The sequence below is a fragment of the Salvelinus sp. IW2-2015 genome, linkage group LG6.1, assembly GCF_002910315.2.
Source record: "Salvelinus sp. IW2-2015 linkage group LG6.1, ASM291031v2, whole genome shotgun sequence".
In the NCBI taxonomy this organism is placed as follows: Eukaryota; Metazoa; Chordata; class Actinopteri; order Salmoniformes; family Salmonidae; genus Salvelinus; species Salvelinus sp. IW2-2015.
The window spans coordinates 14,114,110-14,132,133 of record NC_036845.1 but is presented as its reverse complement, the minus strand read 5'-3'; the positions used below and the strand labels follow the sequence as shown (position 1 = coordinate 14,132,133).

The 18,024-nt window shown below is 43.0% G+C and overlaps 2 protein-coding genes across 2 annotated transcripts in view; one reads left to right on the top strand and one right to left on the bottom strand.

Moving 5' to 3' along the window:
* Positions 1 to 2,291: 2,291 nt before the first annotated feature.
* Positions 2,292 to 8,107, top strand: LOC111965147 (inactive serine protease 35-like). Its single transcript, XM_023989165.2, is given in 2 exon segments — positions 2,292 to 2,519; positions 5,564 to 8,107. A coding segment is annotated over 1 exon segment (1,290 nt). The 5' UTR covers positions 2,292 to 2,519; positions 5,564 to 5,582; the 3' UTR covers positions 6,873 to 8,107.
* A 281-nt stretch (positions 8,108 to 8,388) lies between these two features.
* Positions 8,389 to 18,024, bottom strand: part of LOC111964668 (clathrin coat assembly protein AP180) — a 61,459-nt gene continuing 51,823 nt past the window's right edge. The window contains 10 exon segments of the mRNA XM_070443827.1: positions 8,389 to 10,103; positions 10,265 to 10,359; positions 10,791 to 10,904; positions 11,033 to 11,110; positions 11,688 to 11,781; positions 11,952 to 11,970; positions 12,073 to 12,270; positions 13,411 to 13,635; positions 13,898 to 13,972; positions 16,201 to 16,344. Of these exon segments, the coding sequence (XP_070299928.1) occupies positions 10,279 to 10,359; positions 10,791 to 10,904; positions 11,033 to 11,110; positions 11,688 to 11,781; positions 11,952 to 11,970; positions 12,073 to 12,270; positions 13,411 to 13,635; positions 13,898 to 13,972; positions 16,201 to 16,344 (1,028 nt within the window). The 3' untranslated portion in view covers positions 8,389 to 10,103; positions 10,265 to 10,278.

The following is an 18,024-nucleotide window of genomic DNA, read 5'->3' as shown; positions in this document are numbered from 1 at the left end:
CCCGGCATGTTCTGGAATCTCCATCGTAGCGCTCCGAGGGAGGTAAGTGGGGTTCCCGGGAAACTGGGGTGACGGCGCTGCTACCAGCCGGGCTACTGAGGTGCTGGGAGGTTACCGTCGTGGTAGGCTGCCTGGTAAGCAAACCAAGGAACTGCTACGGCAATGCGTCCAATGCTAGGTCGTGACGTTCGGCCACATCCTGGAACCCTTCCATCAAACCGTGAAGCAACTCCTCGTGTCTACTAAAAATTGCTGGTCCAAGTCTGCTGGGTCAGTCATGACCAGTTCGTACTATCAGGTTTCAGGTAAGACCCAAGTGCAGACTGTGTTGAAGTATCAATGTTTATTGCAAAAAAAGGGGCAGGCAAACGACAGGTCAAGGCAGGCAGGGGTCGATAATCCAGAGTAGCTGCAAAGGTACAGGATGGCAGGCGGGCTCAGGGGCCTAGTAGTCAGGCAGGCGGGCTGAGCTTCAAGACAGGCAAGGGTCAAAACCAGGAGGATGCGAAAAAGAGCGACTGAGGAAAAACAGGAGCTGAGAAACCGCTGGTTGACTTGAACAAACAAGACGAACTGGCACAGACAGACAGAAAACACAGGTATAAATACCCAGGGGATAAGTGGGGAAGATGGGCGACACCTGGAGGGGGGTGGAGACAAGCACAAGGACAGGTGAAACAGATCAGGGCATGACAGTTTTTTTTTCTCCCAATGTACCTCTTCAGTGTTTTTTTTAAATCTCTTGCTGCTGCTCGAATGGACATCTTCTCTCCTCTCACTTCATTGGCTGCTCTCTCAATAATCTCAAAGGGGCTAGACCCCTGCTTGTTTTATGTTTGTGTACAAGGGGCATGATGATGCCAGCTCTGTAACAATAAGAATGCACTATCTTGAGTTCATATGCATGACACATTGCATAAAACTGACAAAATGTAATCATGATTTGTTTGGGGTATGGTGACCATTGGCTCAACTTACCCTAGGCCAAACATTTAGACTATATTAGCCAAATCAGCTACAAGGATGCAATTTCATGCTAGGTTTAGGCCCTCATATTGTAGCTTATCAAGACCCCAGTTGATGTATAAAACAATCTTCAAGCTATCTACTTTGGTTAAGATACAAGCTCATGAAACCTATAAGAGAAATTAATTTGACTTTGTGAAAATCCGTTTTTTGGAGTTAACTTGCATGCCGCTTATTCCATGTGGTTTCTTCCTTCACAGACGCCTTCACAGACAGTATTGTTTCCTAGAAACAAGGGGTGGCTGATCTAACACTTTGGCTCAGCTTACCCCACTTTCCCCTACAGTGTTCTCTTCCAAACATTAATTTGTAATTCCACTCAAGTTTTTGTACATTCAGCTCACTGTGAGCAGTGACTGTGAGCAAGTTTGTTAAGTGAACAAATGTTCACACATTAGTTCAATTCCTTGTCCTTCTGAAGTCCACCCAACTCACCAAATAATGCTGATTCATTTGGCTTTTAAACATTTTTTTTTTTACAGTACATGAACAGTCAAGTGTGGCAGAGGAGGCTGGTGGGGGGAGCTAGAGGAGGACGAGCTCATTGTAATGACTGGAATGGAATTAATGGAATGGAGTCAAACATGTGGTTTCCATATGTTTGATGTGATTGATACCTTTCCATTCCATTCCATTCCAGTCTTTACAATGAGCCTATCTTCATGTAGCTTCTCCAACCAGCCTCCTCTGATTAGTGTGGGTGGTTCCCTTTATCTTTACACATGATACATGTGAGGACAGATGCAGATCCAAGTGAAACACATCCTCCCTATAAAACGGAAATGAGCATCCATTCGGTTGCTCTATACTCCGTTGGACAGTTAGCTTCACTATTCTACGCATGTTTTCCTGAATAGTGCTCTCTGTCACGGCATGGGTGCATATAGCGCAAAGACCCCCTGCCGGTGTGTTTACCACCTCATCGAGCACAGAGACAAGTGCAGCAGATGTGGAAGTTCAGACGGGCGACAATGAAAGCAGTCTGCGAGGGCCATTGTGGGCTCCCTGGAACTAATTCCAGTCCCCGGTCGAATGAAAGCTCCATTGAATAAAGCGCACAAAATGACACTGAAATGTAATATTTATTTCATAGGGCGCAACTTCATCTCATGAACACAGTATCCCATTGACGACCATATAGGACTATTGGTTGCATAGACTGACAAACACTCACTCATTCAATCAATCAATCCAGCGTTTTTAGCTGATCCGGCTGGTCACTCCCATGTAGGCCTATGTAAACAGCTTTTGTCGAAAGTGAAAAAATCTTTTTCAGACTTGTCTTCCCTCCTCCCTCTCTCAGCATCAAGCGCAGCCCGAACGGAGGGCACTGGCTGCTGCGAATTTCTCTCAGCCTCTTTGGTGCAAATGCGATGAGGAGAAGGGAACTTCGTCCACTGATAAGAAGACGTCTTAGATGCAATAGCAGTTTCTTTCTGGAAATCAAAAACAGATTTGCGGATTTGTCATATCGATCAATCGAATGCAAGCAGGTATGGAGCTGCAGAGGCTTTTGTTTATTTTGTTGATGGAGCCACTTGGACAGTGGGTCTCTCAGCTCATTATTTTCATTATACGGTTTTTGATCTATTTTCTTGATTTCTGGTGGTCTGGTTTGATAATGGTGATATTGAAAAATTGCTAAATTTTCATTTTATTATATTCATTACTTGGCTAATATTGATTTGTATAATTATTTTTATTTGTTTGTTTGCCGTTCGTTAAAGCATTTTTTTTTACTATCTATGTAGTCATTGAGACAATAATATGGAACAGGTGAGAGTTAGCTTTTTACATGCAAATGTGGAAGGTTAATTCATTAACTCACTTTCTTTTATTCTTGTTTCGTTTTTAGGCTACAATCATATACATTTTTTCACATAGACTTCTTAAAAATTAAATATTTTAGATATAGTAGCATAAAACAATATTATTATTATTATTATTATGATTTAACCTTGAGATTAGAAACCTATTTTGCAAGGTTATTATGAATTTTCATATTAATAGCCAACTCATGGCTTTATTGATAACCAATAGCTGATCTCATTTTCCATTTCCAAGATAGGTTGCGTGATAGTCTAAAGTTATTATCAAAAACATATTTGCATCATAATTACTGAAATTAGCGCTACTTTAGGACCAAGAGGACACCCTTGCTTGCAGTGATTTTTATTGTATCGACATTTTTCCACAATGATTTTAGAGGATATTTTCCCATAAAAATCCGAATTATGAACAAAGAAATTAAGTAACGCGCGAGAGAGATTGCAATCTAGCACCATCTTTTGGTGGCCTTGTGCGGTATTCTTTCGACCATGCGCTGGATTGGAAAATGGTGCATGGGATGGCGTTTGAGAGATTATACTGTAATGTAAAATCTCAGTTAAATGCAGGCCTTCTTTAACAGAAAATTATACTGGCAACACATCAGTCTCCACTCTATCCTCAATAATTTCACTTTTCTGTTGAATTTGTGCTATTTCTTGGTCTGGGAGAACGTGTCTTGTTGGCCAGAAACCTGGGTCAAATTCCTGACATCACATTTCTAATTCATTGAGTCATTCTTATGTAATTTTTTATAGTGTATCTTGTTTTTATTTAAGGGTAAGGTTGGTTCGAAGATGTATGGCGTTGTGTACATGGCTATCCCATCCACAGTTGAGCGATTTGATTTGTAGACCAAAACTGAGGCCAATAAATCAGAATCCTCAGGTGTCAAGACCTACCATTAACAGAACTGCATTAAGATGACATAACATGGCATAATACATGCTATTCTGGGATAGGTCATGTGTGACCTTTGCCCTTACAGTAGACATACATACCACTTGTCTGAAACAGACAGGGCATATGGTTTGCTACAAGAGGTGGAAGAAGGATAACTCCCCTGTGAGAGGTGTGGTTGGATAATGCCAAACTGACCTGGTCCCCTGTAGCCTATGGTTGGTGATGCAACAGCACATCCTTTGATGGGATTACTTCCTACCATCCATCTCCTTCATCCGTCCACCGTGCAACGCCTGGCGGCTTTTCACTTTAACACTGCCTAGCATCTGATTGAATGGGAATGCAAGGAAGAAACTTGGCCACCAACGCTCGCCCCTCCCTCACAGGCTCGGCCTCCAGCTGGAAGGCCAGATGTTAGCCAGCATGCCAAAGGCTATTTAGGCTCTTCAAACAGGCTGGATGAATGTACTGTAATCACATCGTTTTTTTCTCATTTTACCTCTATCCCATCCCTCCATTGTATGAAATGGTTGTTGGATTTGCATTACTACACTACAGCAGTACTGCTTAGGCCCCTTTATGAACTACACTGTAGCTCAAACTACTTCCCCCGTTCTATTCTCTGTATAGAATTGTGGTTGAGCTACATCTACGCAGCTGCTGACAAAGGGCTATTACTCTGCTCAGTAGTGCAGTGATGGTCTGTTGAATGAATAAAATGCCCTGAATTTATATTTCCTCCACAGCTATCAGCCCCATTAGCACCCTCACACTTAGCGAGTTACTCCTCAGTTTGGCCACAGTCTAACTCTCATCTAGTGTGATGTCATGTCGGCCTACGTCTTCAAACTGTGGGAGGAATGAAGCAGAGTGCAGCATAGAGTCCGAGAGAAACCAGATATGGTCATTACTGACAGCTAAAGGCTAACCATGTGGCTAAGCTCCAAGCCACCATCTCAGTACAGTCAGAGCTCCAGGGATGGTCCTCTACTCTCTTCCCCACTGGCCACAGCCTCCACTCAGCCTCAGGCTCCATAAATCTCCTCTCAACCACACAGCTCCTATGTCAACTCAATGAAATGCTATGATTTCTTGAGAGACTGTCGGTTATATTTAATCGTTTCCATATGAAGATGCTGCTACACCTTCTTTTTGTTGATATGAGCATTTTGAAGATGGTTGTGTCCATGAAAACAACTGTGCTAGTAAACAAGGAGTGCTCTTGTGTCTCTTGTTAGCCACAGGCACAGCCCACTTTTTTGACAGCTTCGCTTCTTCTCAGTGCTCTGAATTTGGCAACTGTGAGATGTTCATTTTTTAGATTACATTGCCCTCCTGTGGATGTGGCACGCTGGTGCTGGATGTATTTTGGGGAAGGGAGGATTTGACCTCATTTATCTTTGTCTCAGTATGTTTCTATTCAGAGTCAGACTTCAAAAAAATACCCTCCAAATGAAATGCCATCCCATCCCAGCTGAAAAGTTTGACCAACAACAGATGGATGCCTCAAACTGTAAATTGCCAACAGTGGTTTCTGTAACAACCACATGAAAATGTGTTTCAGTAGAACGTTTTTACTAACCCATCTCGGATTTGGTTGGCTATACTGCTTGTGTGTGTGTATGTTGTGGGAGTAGAGCAGCACACACATTTTTCTTCTCTTTCCGTCTATTCTATTCAATAGAGACATATGAAGCCATTTAAAAAACCCTTCATGCATGTTGACAAAGCATTGACAGCACACTGTATTTGCACCTCAGCGTTCTCCACCATCCCTTATAGTGTCTTTCTCTCCTCTCCCCTCRAGAGCCAGGCCCATCTGTYCAATGGMCCCCGTACKCCTGTGTCTCCTGCTCTCAGTGACGTCGCTGGCCGTGGTGGTGGCTGTGGAAGCCCAMGAGGCCACAGGAGGAGATGATGAGTATACCTGGCCGCAGTGGAAGGTGCCACTGGTGAGGAACAGGAGGACGGTGGCCCTTAGCAGCCCTGGCTTCACGGCCAAACCTCAGGGAGAGCTGAACGGGACCTGTGGGATTGAGTGCCAGCGTCGCCTCCCCGACCCCTCTTTGGCTGACCTGGAGGAGTTCCTGTCCTATGAGACGGTGTACGAGAACGGAACGCGCACCCTGACCTCCGTGTCTGTGCAGGTCCTCAACGAGGTCAACGCTTGGCCTGCTGGGAACTCCTCCGCTTCCTCCAAGTCACGCCGCAGACGGGAGGTCTACGGCACAGACACCCGCTTCAGCATCACTGACAAGCAATTCTCCACTAAGTACCCCTTCTCCACCTCCGTCAAGATCTCCACGGGCTGCTCTGGTGTCCTGTTATCCCCCAAACACGTCCTGACGGCCGCCCACTGCATCCACGACGGACAGGACTACGTGAGCGGAGCACAGAAGCTACGCGTGGGCATCCTCAAGGAGAAATCCCGGCGTGGGAAAGGAGGGAAGGGGAAGAGAGGACGGGGGAAAGGCAAGAGGAGGAAAGGGGGAGAAGACAAGGAAGAAGAAGAGAAAGAAGAGAAAGATGGAGGGAAGGAGAGGAAAGGAGGGAAAGGGAAGGACAGAAAGAGCCGCAGTCGTCGCAGTGCAGAGGTCGAGAAGCCATCCTTCCGGTGGACCAGAGTGAAGCAGACCCAGGTCCCTAAAGGCTGGTTCAAAGGCGGGGCGTCGGACGGTGTAGCGGCTGACTACGACTATGCCGTGCTGGAGCTGAAGAAGGCCCAGAAGGTCAAGCACATGGACCTAGGCYTRATCCCKTCGGTCAAGAAGCTGCCRGCCGGCKGYATCCACTTCTCAGGCTTRGACGACGACCGGCCCGGCAACTTGGTGTACCGCTTCTGCTCGGTGTRGGAGGAGTCCAAAGACCTGCTGTATCAGTARTGRGARGCCAAGCCCGGCTCCAGCGGCTCRGGGGTCTACATCCGCCTCAAAGAGCCRGGCAAGAAGAAATGGAAGAGGAAGATCATCGGGGTGTTRTCYGGCCARCAGTGGGTGGATGTCAACGGCAATGGGGCGCAGCAAGATTACAATGTGGCGGTGAGGATAACGCCCCTCAAGTATGCCCAGATCTGTTACTGGGTCCATGGGGATTCCAGTGAGTGCCGGGACGCCTGAGGGACACACAACATGCCACAACACCCCTCCACCCTTCATCACAAACGAAACAGGAGCCCGCCCACCCGACTGCCTTCCTCTGTCTTCTCTATTACCTCCTGTGCTTCCCACTGGCAACTGGCACAGATTGCCTCATCACAGCATTCATCGCACACAAGCGGCCATACAAACTCACTGTTGTTGATTACAGGAACTTGTCAACAGATCAAAGAGAACTATGGCTGTTCTGCCTTGTCTAATTTATTAAATTATTAAAAAGCAAACATTCTAGAAATGTATGAATACAATGATTATATATTGCCAGCTCCTACTAGGTCTGTGTTTATGCCAACGGGAATATTTTGACAGGTTTGACCAATTTTGTTAAAACGTTGTATATTCAGCTGTTTCAGGGGAGTGATGCTTGTTATGTCATATATTCCAGGCAGCCTTAATGAACGCAGAGACGTTAACATTTTCAAATGTGTTTCCCTTTTCTAGCAAATTGAACAAGAAAGTTTGCATTGGCTTTGGTGAACGACCCAGAAGAAAGCAAAATTTTTTCGGAGAAATTAACATTTGAGTATATTAAGAAGTTATAACTGTCTTTTTCTAAATATTTTCTAAATCAACGTGCTGGTGTTTAAAATAATGTTTATCTAGCTCTTTGAGTTTCCTGTTATGTCCCTTTTTGTAAAACTACCTTTTCTTATAAGATTACGTTTCTATGACTAAATAGTGAAAGGTTCCAGAGGGATCCTGGATAAAACATGATTGTTTTCAGTCCTACCGTTTGTTTTTGTTTTTTTACTCTAGCAGTGCATTAAAATGTGGTTTCATTGCCATACACATAAAAATGATGGTGCTTATCCAGAGACTTGGTGCTAATTTCATAAATAAAAAATGATGCACTTTGGGGAGACCTATCGGAATATATTTTTGATAGCCTAGTACTGTAACGATGTATTTAATATGAGGCTACACAGTGCGTTTGATGCAACAGAGCTTTCAGATTAAAAACGTTATTTCGACATTCAGTTTTCCATTAGAGTCATGTCATTTGAAGGCTAGCGGTGACAAACGCCATAATGTTACGTGATGATAACGATCATCATTCTAAAGTGTTCATGCTGATGCATCTCTTGTTTATTATGTGCCACAATGTATACGAGTTTGCCATTGATGACCAAATACAATAAAATTATAACATTTCACCATGATTGAAAAAACAACAATTAAACCAAGATTACAACTTGTATGTGTGTTTACCATAATAAGTGATGTACTGTATGTATCCATGACACATCTATGCCTGTAGCCAGGGTCATGATCATTAGGCACTTCTTGGACTTGTCCAACAAGAAACAGTCTTTTACATTTTAAAAATGTTTTCACTTGTGCGCCCTAATGAACACAACCCAGGTTACGCCTATTGATGTCATTCCTATGTCATGACATTTAGTGCACCAGATTAAAAACGCAATGCGTCCATAATCTGATCTATCAATATAAGAAAAAGATGGGCGATCAGTAATGGTCCATTCTTTCCATCATTGAGTTTATTGCATCTAAAAGGGCTTACATGCACTGGGGAGGGGCATAGTAAATAATAATAATAAAATAAAAATGTAACTCAATAATGATGTTTTCCCATTTTTCTAATCCATATTTTTTCCCCGCACAATTGTCGAAACAGTCTTTGCAATGACACAACACAGTATTTGTTATATCTGGGGGTATACAGCACAGGACTGGTTTCACAGGTTCTAAACAGCTGTCTAGATAGACATGGAAGGCACACTGTTCAACAGTGTCCTCTTCTGACTGGGTATACACAGGCTCTCCGCTCCGTCCATGTTACCATGTACAATATTACTGATTCACTAACAAGGGGGGAGGAAACGGAACAGAAACATGAAACAAAATCTGGGGTGGGGGGGAATAGGGAGACAAGGATGTTTCTGTTCCTTCTCAAATACAAAAATAACACTACATATCCAGTAACTAACCGTGGTCTAGTCATAGTAATAATGCTAATAATAAATTACGAGCAATTATGTAAATCAAACAACAGACCACTGATGAGGAGGACAGTGATAGGTCCATAGGGAGAGTGCCGGTCATACCAGGAAGTAGACTAACTGTACACAACTTGTTTTAGTGGTTTAACAAAAGACTGTTCTCCTCTGTATTGAGATATGAGATACTGGCAAGATTTGGCTCCTGGTATGCACTGTTTGACCTTCCTCTTGAATAGGAATAACTCAAATATAAACACATTTTCTCTGAAAATAGGCGGTAAGATATGATCTGTTGATAAAAATATCCGACAACGTTTTACAGCAGATTCACAAACAATATCAACAGAGAGAGAATGTACAAATAAAGCTGGACATGACGCCCCAAATCTAAAAAAAATAGAAAAATAAACGCTGACCAAAAAAAACGAATAAATATACCGATCATAAAAAAAATAATTGGATGGTAATTTAGGATTCAGGAGCCCGTACATGTTGCTTATTTATATTAATCATATATTCATATCATATTTGTTTCTAAATACGTTCAAAAGATGAAAGGAAATAAGATAATGGTCACATGACTTCTTACAATTTGATATCAGATTCACATCAATATGCTCTTCCACAGACATACTGTACAGAGTAGAGACAAATCCTTAGAGATTTCCCAGTGTAATGTATATACACCACCGAAGAAGAACTTCTGTGAACGACACATTGAACATTTCATCCAAAATTTACGGGTCTGCTTTGCTTACCCCTCTTATCCAATCAGGGTGAGGCAGGGTGGAAGCCCCTCCCCCTCTAGAGTGATCAGAAGGCCAGTGCAGGGCCAAAGGTGGAGCTGAGGGCATCAAACAAACACGCATCCATCATTCAACTCAACACGCGAACACTACTGGAAAAAATTATCTAAATACACACAGCACATACGCCTTCAGCTTCTGCTCGGGTTTCTGGCTTGCTTTTATAGACTTTTTTTTTGTTGTAGGTTTTGTGTGGTTTTGTTTAGACAAAGGGTTACATCTAGTTAAGCACACACTTGTTTTTTTCTCACTAAGGTTTCACTTTCACAGTTTGTGCTACAACATTACACAGGGGGCTGGGGTGGAGTGGAGGAAGGGGGTCTCCTATGGGTGAGTAGCTGAGGAGGGTCTCTGGTGTCCCGGGATGTACAGAACGCCAAAATAAGACAGGCAGCCAGAGGGCCCAGCTCCAGAAAAACAAAGAGCTGGAAGACAATAAGGAGAAAAACATACCCTAAGTTTGACTACTGACACAAGACTAGCATTATAGCCTGGTCGCAGATCTCTTTGTGTTGTATAACCAGATCTGACACCAGGCAAGACTAGCATCACACCAGGATGACAGCGTAATGTCCTGAACACACACCTGGGCTGGGGGATTTACATTAAGTCCTTGAGGTTGAAGTCTGCCAGTGGGTCCTTGGGCTTTTTGCTCTGGGTGGCAGCAGGTCCTGGAGACAGCTGGAAAACAGAAAAACTAATTGAGTACCACTTCAAATACATTGCCTTTAAAATATCTTTATTGTGCACATACAAGACTCATTGCTTTCCAAAATAGCAAGCCTGTGTTGACTTTGTAGAAAAGTCTTATGATGATGTTTTGCACTTTGATTTTGGTCATCAGGAGACTAAAAGCAATATATCTTGAAAACATGAATTTTGACCTGCATTATTTTATGGGACTGTATCAAAAGTGAACTAATGAAGAATATATGAGTATATTTCCCCTTTTAATACGTTTATAACTGAAGGGGTAACAGGTGATTCTGTATACCTACGTGCACTTTCCTGTGTACGTGTTTGAGGGTTTGGATTTTTTTATTATCTGAGAACGAATGTGAGGGTGTATCTGTGTGCGTGTGTGTGCATGCGTGTGTGTTTGTGTGTGTTACCGGTATCCCTGGTGCTGCAGCTCCTGGCAGGGGTGGTCTCATGGGTTGACCCATCATTGGCTGGCCCATCATCATGGAAGGCATCATGGGAACTCCAGATCCAGCTGCTGAGGCCTGGTAAGAGATGGAAGGGGTTCATGGAATTGACCAATAACTACTTCCTGACTTGAATAAGAGCACTGAGCTCATTTATAAGTATAGCTGTACACGTTGGTTTCTGGGCATCCAGTCCAGTATCTCACCATGCCAAAGCCAGGATGTGCTCCCATGGGCGGAGGCATGGCACTAGGGGCACCAGGGGCTCCAGGGGCGGGGCCACCCTAGAAACAGGAAGTCAAGACAAAAACAGTTCACAGCTTTATGTCATAGAACATAATTTCCATTCCTGAACAATCCTTTCCCATTCAGGTCCACAGCGTATTTCCAACATACAAAAATTCTACTCTCTCCAGGCTCTACAGAGGATGGTGAAGACTGCCCAGTCCATCATTGGGGACTGACTCACTTCACAGCTGCACCTAAGATACTTTCACTCATCCACCCTTACACACACACCTCACACACACACACCTCACATACACACACACACACTTGCTGTTACTATCTATCTAAGTTGCTCAACCATACCACTACTCACTCGAGCACATTTCATAGTCTACACTGTATATTCTTATGGTGTAAATTTCAAAACATTACTATTTTTATTATTTGTATTCCTTTTATTTTATTTTTTATAAATGTGTACTGTACTGTTGAGGGGAGCTTGCAAGTAAGCATTTCACTGTACCATTTACAACCTGTATCCTGCGCACATGACCAATAAAGTTGGATTTGATTTCAATTTGTGTCCCAATAACGGTTCTTTGCTAATATTGGGAGGCTTGTGGATGCTTTTACCATCATAGGCCCAGGAGCACCCCAGCTGGGAGGGGCTACCTGGGGGGTCCAGTTAGATCCTCCTGTCAGCTTCTTGTCATTCCACTGATGGTCCCTATACGAGACACACAGGACACCAACATTGTCATCAGCTAGCTGGAAGGTTTGGGAATACACACTAGATACCGCATGACTTTGATTGTTGTTTAGGAAGCACACAAAGAAAAGGAGAACACACACACGCACACACACACAAGCGCGAACACAGAGAAATTCCATACGTACTTTTTCTGAATCCCCAGATCTGCAAGAGAAAAAAATGCAATTTCAGAACTCATTTTTAAAACTGACAAAAAAAAACAGTAATCACAACCATCAAGGCTGTCCCGGTGTGATCAATACATGCCTCCAACCAGGTTTGCTAGTGAGGAGTCCAAGTCGCCCCCGATGGATGGCCGTTTAATAGCTGTGGCGCCTGCCATGCCACCCCCGACCGCGGGTGCCACCTTGGTATTCCCCCCACCACTGCCTGTGCTGCCCACACTACCCCCAGTGGACTGGGGTGTTATGACTGGCATCAGTAGGTCCCCTAATCCACCAAACACTTAGAGGGAAAGGATAGAAATAAGGGGAGTAAGATGTTAGAAACATACAGCATGGATTAAAATCTTTATAATCCCTAATCTTCACAAAGAGGGGGCAGATGTGAAATCATCACCATACAATTCATCACCACAACACTAGCATTCAGTACAGTACTCTGGTGTGCAATGCGTGCACCGAACAGAGCAGAAACAATATACACCTCATCTCGGTTAACCCAGAATAAAAATCTTGCGTAATTTGGTACCTTTTATGTTTAAGTAGTCTGCCCACGAGAGATGAATATATACCCACTGTAAGGCCTTCACTACCACATTATTTACATTTACATTTAAGTCATTTAGCAGACGCTCTTATCCAGAGCGACTTACAAATTGGTGCATTCACCTCATGATATCCATTATCTCAACATTCAGGTCTATAACTGGGTTTAAATGTGGTTTTAGACTACCACAGTGCCAGCATCGCAGTTTCAAAGGGCACTATGCTGAATTGAGGGTAGAAATCTGGCAAACGTTACAAATGGGAGTAATACATACATGACATTGTCTCGTATATGAGACAAACATATTGAAACATGCAAAAAGGTATTTTTTTATTTTTTTAAATGGGGAACGTGTCAAAACAGCTCATACGGCGAAGCACTTAAGGGGAGAAAGGCTTGTGAACTCACCAATTACGCAGTAGCAGCAAGCAATGACCCAGCAGTGACAGAGAGAGAGAGAGGGGATGGCAGAAAGAGACAAGGGCAGAGTGGGCGAGAGGAGAGGGTTGAAGGGGTGGACAATGAAAGGATGTGCGGGGAGAAATGTGGAAAGGTAGTATGTGTGACAGAGAGAGAGAGAGAGAGAACAGAGAGAACGCGAGGAGGGAGGGAGGGAGGGAGAGGGAGAACAACATATAGAGAAAGAAGGAGTTGAAATAGGATGGGGAGCACAGTGGTAAGTATCGGCATGTGCGCATGTGAGATGTGTGAGAGAGAGAGAAGCAGTGTTGAGGAATTAAACCGCTGAGCCCTCAGCGTTACATAATGGGGACAGTGGCGGTGATTTTTGGCAGCGTCAGTCATGCATGCAGAACACACACACACATGCACACACTTCCCTCAGGATATACACATGGAGCAGACAGTGTCCCCTACCTGATGTATCAAAGCCACCAGAGGGTGCTGCTGCGGCTGGCACTGTGTCTGCAGCTGCTGGGGTGGCGGGGATTAGTGGGGGCAGGGAGCCGAGGGTGTCGAAGCCACCCTCCAGCAAGTCATTCTGGGCTGAGACAGGAACTAGGGTAGGGGCGAGGGCCGGAGCCAGAGTGGGGGCCAGAGGAGCAAGGGCCGCCATGGGAGTCAGGCTAGGAGACATCAGTCCTGAAAGTGGGGAACCATTTGAATGAGGGTATTATATACGGTGATAATGATTTTCATTGATTTAAGTTACGTTGTGTCATGGTACTCAATATTAACATACTGTACGTGCTCTTAGAGCAGGGGCTCCCAACTCTTCTCCTGGAGAACTACAGTCCTGCAGGCTTTTACTACAACCATAATCCTGCTCACTTTATTCTACTAATTAGCTGCTCACCGGGACATTCATTATGGTGTTACAGCTAAAGTGTGTGTGTGTGCATACCACCCAATAGATCCTCTTCTGGTCCCCCGGGGGCAGCGGGCGTAGCGTCCAACAGAGTAGGACTACTGAATGTGTCTATAGAGTGACAGTAGAGAAGAGTTAGTTAGCCATGAGCCAGGAATGGAGGGGGAGGCAGTGAGACAGGTCTCACTGTACAGTAAACCAGGTTTGGGTAGGTTACTTTCTAATTGTAATCCGTTACAGTTACAAGTTACCTATCCAAAATTGTAATCAGTAATGTAACTTTTGGATTACCCAAACTCAGTAACGTAATCGGATTACATTCTGTTACTTTTAGATTACTTTCCCCTTAAGAGGCATTGGAAGAAGACAAAAATGTATGTTACCAATTGAACAACATCTATTGCAGGATAAATCGATGTTTAAGTTCACATAGCTGGCCATAAATGGATGTTAGATTTTACTTTATGGGTTGGTTATGTAGGCTTCTTCTAACCCACCGCTTTCTACTACAGATAATAATATGATTAGGCTATATCTTTACATTAAAAATCAAAGTCTATCAGAATTCCAGTCATTCCAATCAATGTTATACCCCTTGATCTTCAAGAATAGGACTTGGAAATATGGAAGTATAGATTAGCCAAATTGTTTTACCTGAGCATGACCCCAAAACTAAGGACTTATTAGCCAGCCCTAGTCTGTTCTTTATGATTTTGTTGTCATGGAGGACTGATTGGGCTTTCATCAAGGCAAAGGGTGGCTACTTTGAAGAATCTCAAATATAAAATATATTTAGATACACTTTTTTGGTTACTACATGATTCCATATGTGTTATTTCATAGTTTTGTAGAAAATAATGTAGAAAATAGTAAAAATAAAGAAAAACCCTTGAATGAGTAGGTGTGTCCAAACTTTGTAGTAACCAAAAAAAGTGTTAAACAAATCTAAATATATTTTATATTTGAGATTCTTCAAAGTAGCCACATTTTGCCTTGATGACAGCTTTGCACACTCTTGGCAAAGCATGCCATTCCATTACACAAGAGTGCATTTTTCACTGGCTGTCCACTGGTTTCAAAAAACAATCATTGATAGGCAGCTTAAACTTCTTGAATTCAACCATTATTGGGTTCAAATACACATTTAGATTTGTGAAAAGCCATCCACAACAACCACAATCCGTAAGGATAGCTAAATGAGCTAAATGAGAGAGCAGCAGTGTGATTCACATCAATGAGCTATGTAGATATCAATAATAAGTGATATCCGTATCACCGTAGACTACAACACTACTGTCATCCTTACCTCCAAGCGTTTATTCAAGTTGGATAATCTTTGGATGCCGACAGCAGTCGCACCATTGGAAGACATAGCTTAGACTGTAGCCTACAAAAGCCTATTCCTTCTCTTTTCTCGCGATCCATCAAACACATTTGGTGTGTCATCATAGTGGTCTCTGATCTGTGCTCTGACTTGTGGTCAGACTCGCTCAGGTGGAACAAATTTAAACTTGAGCCTATTTTCAATGCTGATTTGAATGTCATTAAGAAAACAGAGAAGTGTCAAAGATTTTTTTCTCGCAAACATCCTTTCTGAATTTAAAAGTAATCCTCAAAGTAATCATCTAATTTTTCAAATGTATCGGTAATCTGATTACAATATTTTTGCTGGTAACGTAACGGATTACAGTTACCGTTTTTTGTAATCCCTTACTCCCCAACCCTGCAGTAAACACAAGCACGTGCACGCAAGCATACACACACACCTCTAAGTACCATGCAATTGCAAGAGGGTAGAATTTCCGTCTCAACCTGTGTATGAACTCAAAACTCTCTGCACACCAAAACAACGCAACTCAAGAAGCCTTAACCTGAAAATCCAAAGGTGTTTCTTGATGCGGGAGACAATACTTTTAGGTTTCAGGGCGGGTGACGGTCACTGCTCAATGGCTGCTACTAACGTATACACAGCTAACTAGCAAGCAATGTAACATTGGCTACATAATCCAAAACCAGTTGCAGAGGAAAACTTCTGGTATATACTGCTACACCAAACATATTACACTATTTCTCTCCTAGAACTAGACTTATCTAGGGTCTGTTACCCTGGCTACGAAGACACTTACACATGAACAGCTCCCCACATACAAACATCCTTCACACCTAATAGCTATATTTAACAATGGACAAATGTCAACAACAAAAAAAATCACTGACAACAAAGTACACAAGACGAATAGATGAACAGAGTATGGAAAAGGTCATATGTTACTCAGCATGAGTCAAATCAACCCATGAAGGTGTACAGGAAGTGGTGGATTTCGTGGTACGGTACGCACCTAGCAGGTCAATGACAGGTGCAGGTGCAGAGGGCTCAGGTTTGGGAGGAGAGACAGTTGCAGGGGCAGGAGCTGGAGCTGGATCCGGGGCTTGAGCTGGAGTTGGAGCCACTGCTGGTGCTGGAGCCATAGCAGAGAATGCATCTACAGAATGAGAGGAGAGCATTTCACCACACTTTGAAAAAAACTGCGTTATATACAGTACCAGTCAAAAGTATGGACACACCTACTCAGGGTTTTCTTTATTTGTGCTATTGTCTACATTGTAGAATAATAGTGAAGACAACAAAACTACGAAATAACACATATGGAATCATGACGTACTGTCGTTTCTCTTTTCTTATTTGAGCTGTTCTTGCCATAATATGGACTTGGTCTTCTGATTTGAGATTTGCTTGTCATGGAGGCCTGATTGGGCTCATTGATTCGAGTTGAAAAATAAATGCTGCGCTCATGGAATGGCATGCTTTGCCAAGAGTGTGCAAAGCTGTCATCAAGGCAAAGGGTGTACTTTTGAAGAATCTCAAATATAAAATATATTTAGATTTGTTTAACACTTTTTTGGTTACTACATGATTCCATATGTGTTATTTCATAGTTTTGATGTCTTCACTATTACTATTACAATGTAGAAAATAGTAAAAATAAAGAAAAACCTTGAATGAGTAGGTGTCCAAACCTTTACTATATATACACTACCGTTCAAAAGTTTGGGGTCACTTAGAAATGTCCTTGTTTTTGAAAGTGCACATTTTTTGTCCATTAAAATAACATCAAATTCATCCGAAATACACTGTAGACATTGTTAATGTTGTAAATAACTACTGTAGCTGGAAACGGCTGATTTTTAATGGAATATCTACATAGGCGTACAGAGTCCCATTATCAGCAACCATCCCTCCTGTGTTCCAATTGCACGTTGTGTTAGCTAATCCAAGGTTATCATTTTAAAAGGCTAATTGATCATTAGAAAACCCTTTTGAAATTATGTTAGCACAGCTGAAAACTGTTGTTCTGATTAAAGAAGCAATAAAACGGGCCTTCTCTAGACGACTTGAGTATCTGGAGCATCAGCATTTGTGGGTTCGATTACAGGCTCAAAATGGCCAAAAACAAATAACTTTCTTCTGAAACTCATCAGTCTATTCTTGTTCTGAAAAATGAAGGCTATTCCATGCGAGAAATTGCCAAGAAACTGAAGATCTCGTACAACGCTGTGTACTACTCCCTTCACAGAACAGTGCAAACTGGCTCTAACCAGAATAGAAAGAGGAGTAGGAGGCCCCGGTGCCCAACTGAGCAAGAGGACAAATACATTAGAGTGTCTAGTTTGAGAAACAGACGCCTAACAAGTCCTCAACTGGCAGCTTCATTAAATAGTACCCACAAATCACCAGTATCAACGTCAACATCCGAGCTGGTCATGAGTGTACCTCAGCCACGCTCAAGGTCCTAAATGATATCATAACCGCCATCAATCAGAGACAATACTGTGCAGCCGTATTCATCGACCTGGCCAAGGCTTCCGACTCTGTCAATCACTGTCAATCACCACATTCTTATCGGCAGACTCAACAGCCTTGGTTTCTCAAATGACTGCCTCGTCTGGTTCACCAACTACTTCTCAGACAGAGTTCAGTGTGTCAAATCGGAGTGTTGTCCGGACCTCTGGCAGACTCTATGGGGGTGCCACAGGGTTCAATTTCTCGGGCCGACTCTTTTCTCTGTATACATCAATGATGTCGCTCTTGCTGCTGGTGATTCTCTGATCCACCTCTACGCAGACAACACCATTTTGTATTCTTCTGGCCCTTCTTTGGACAC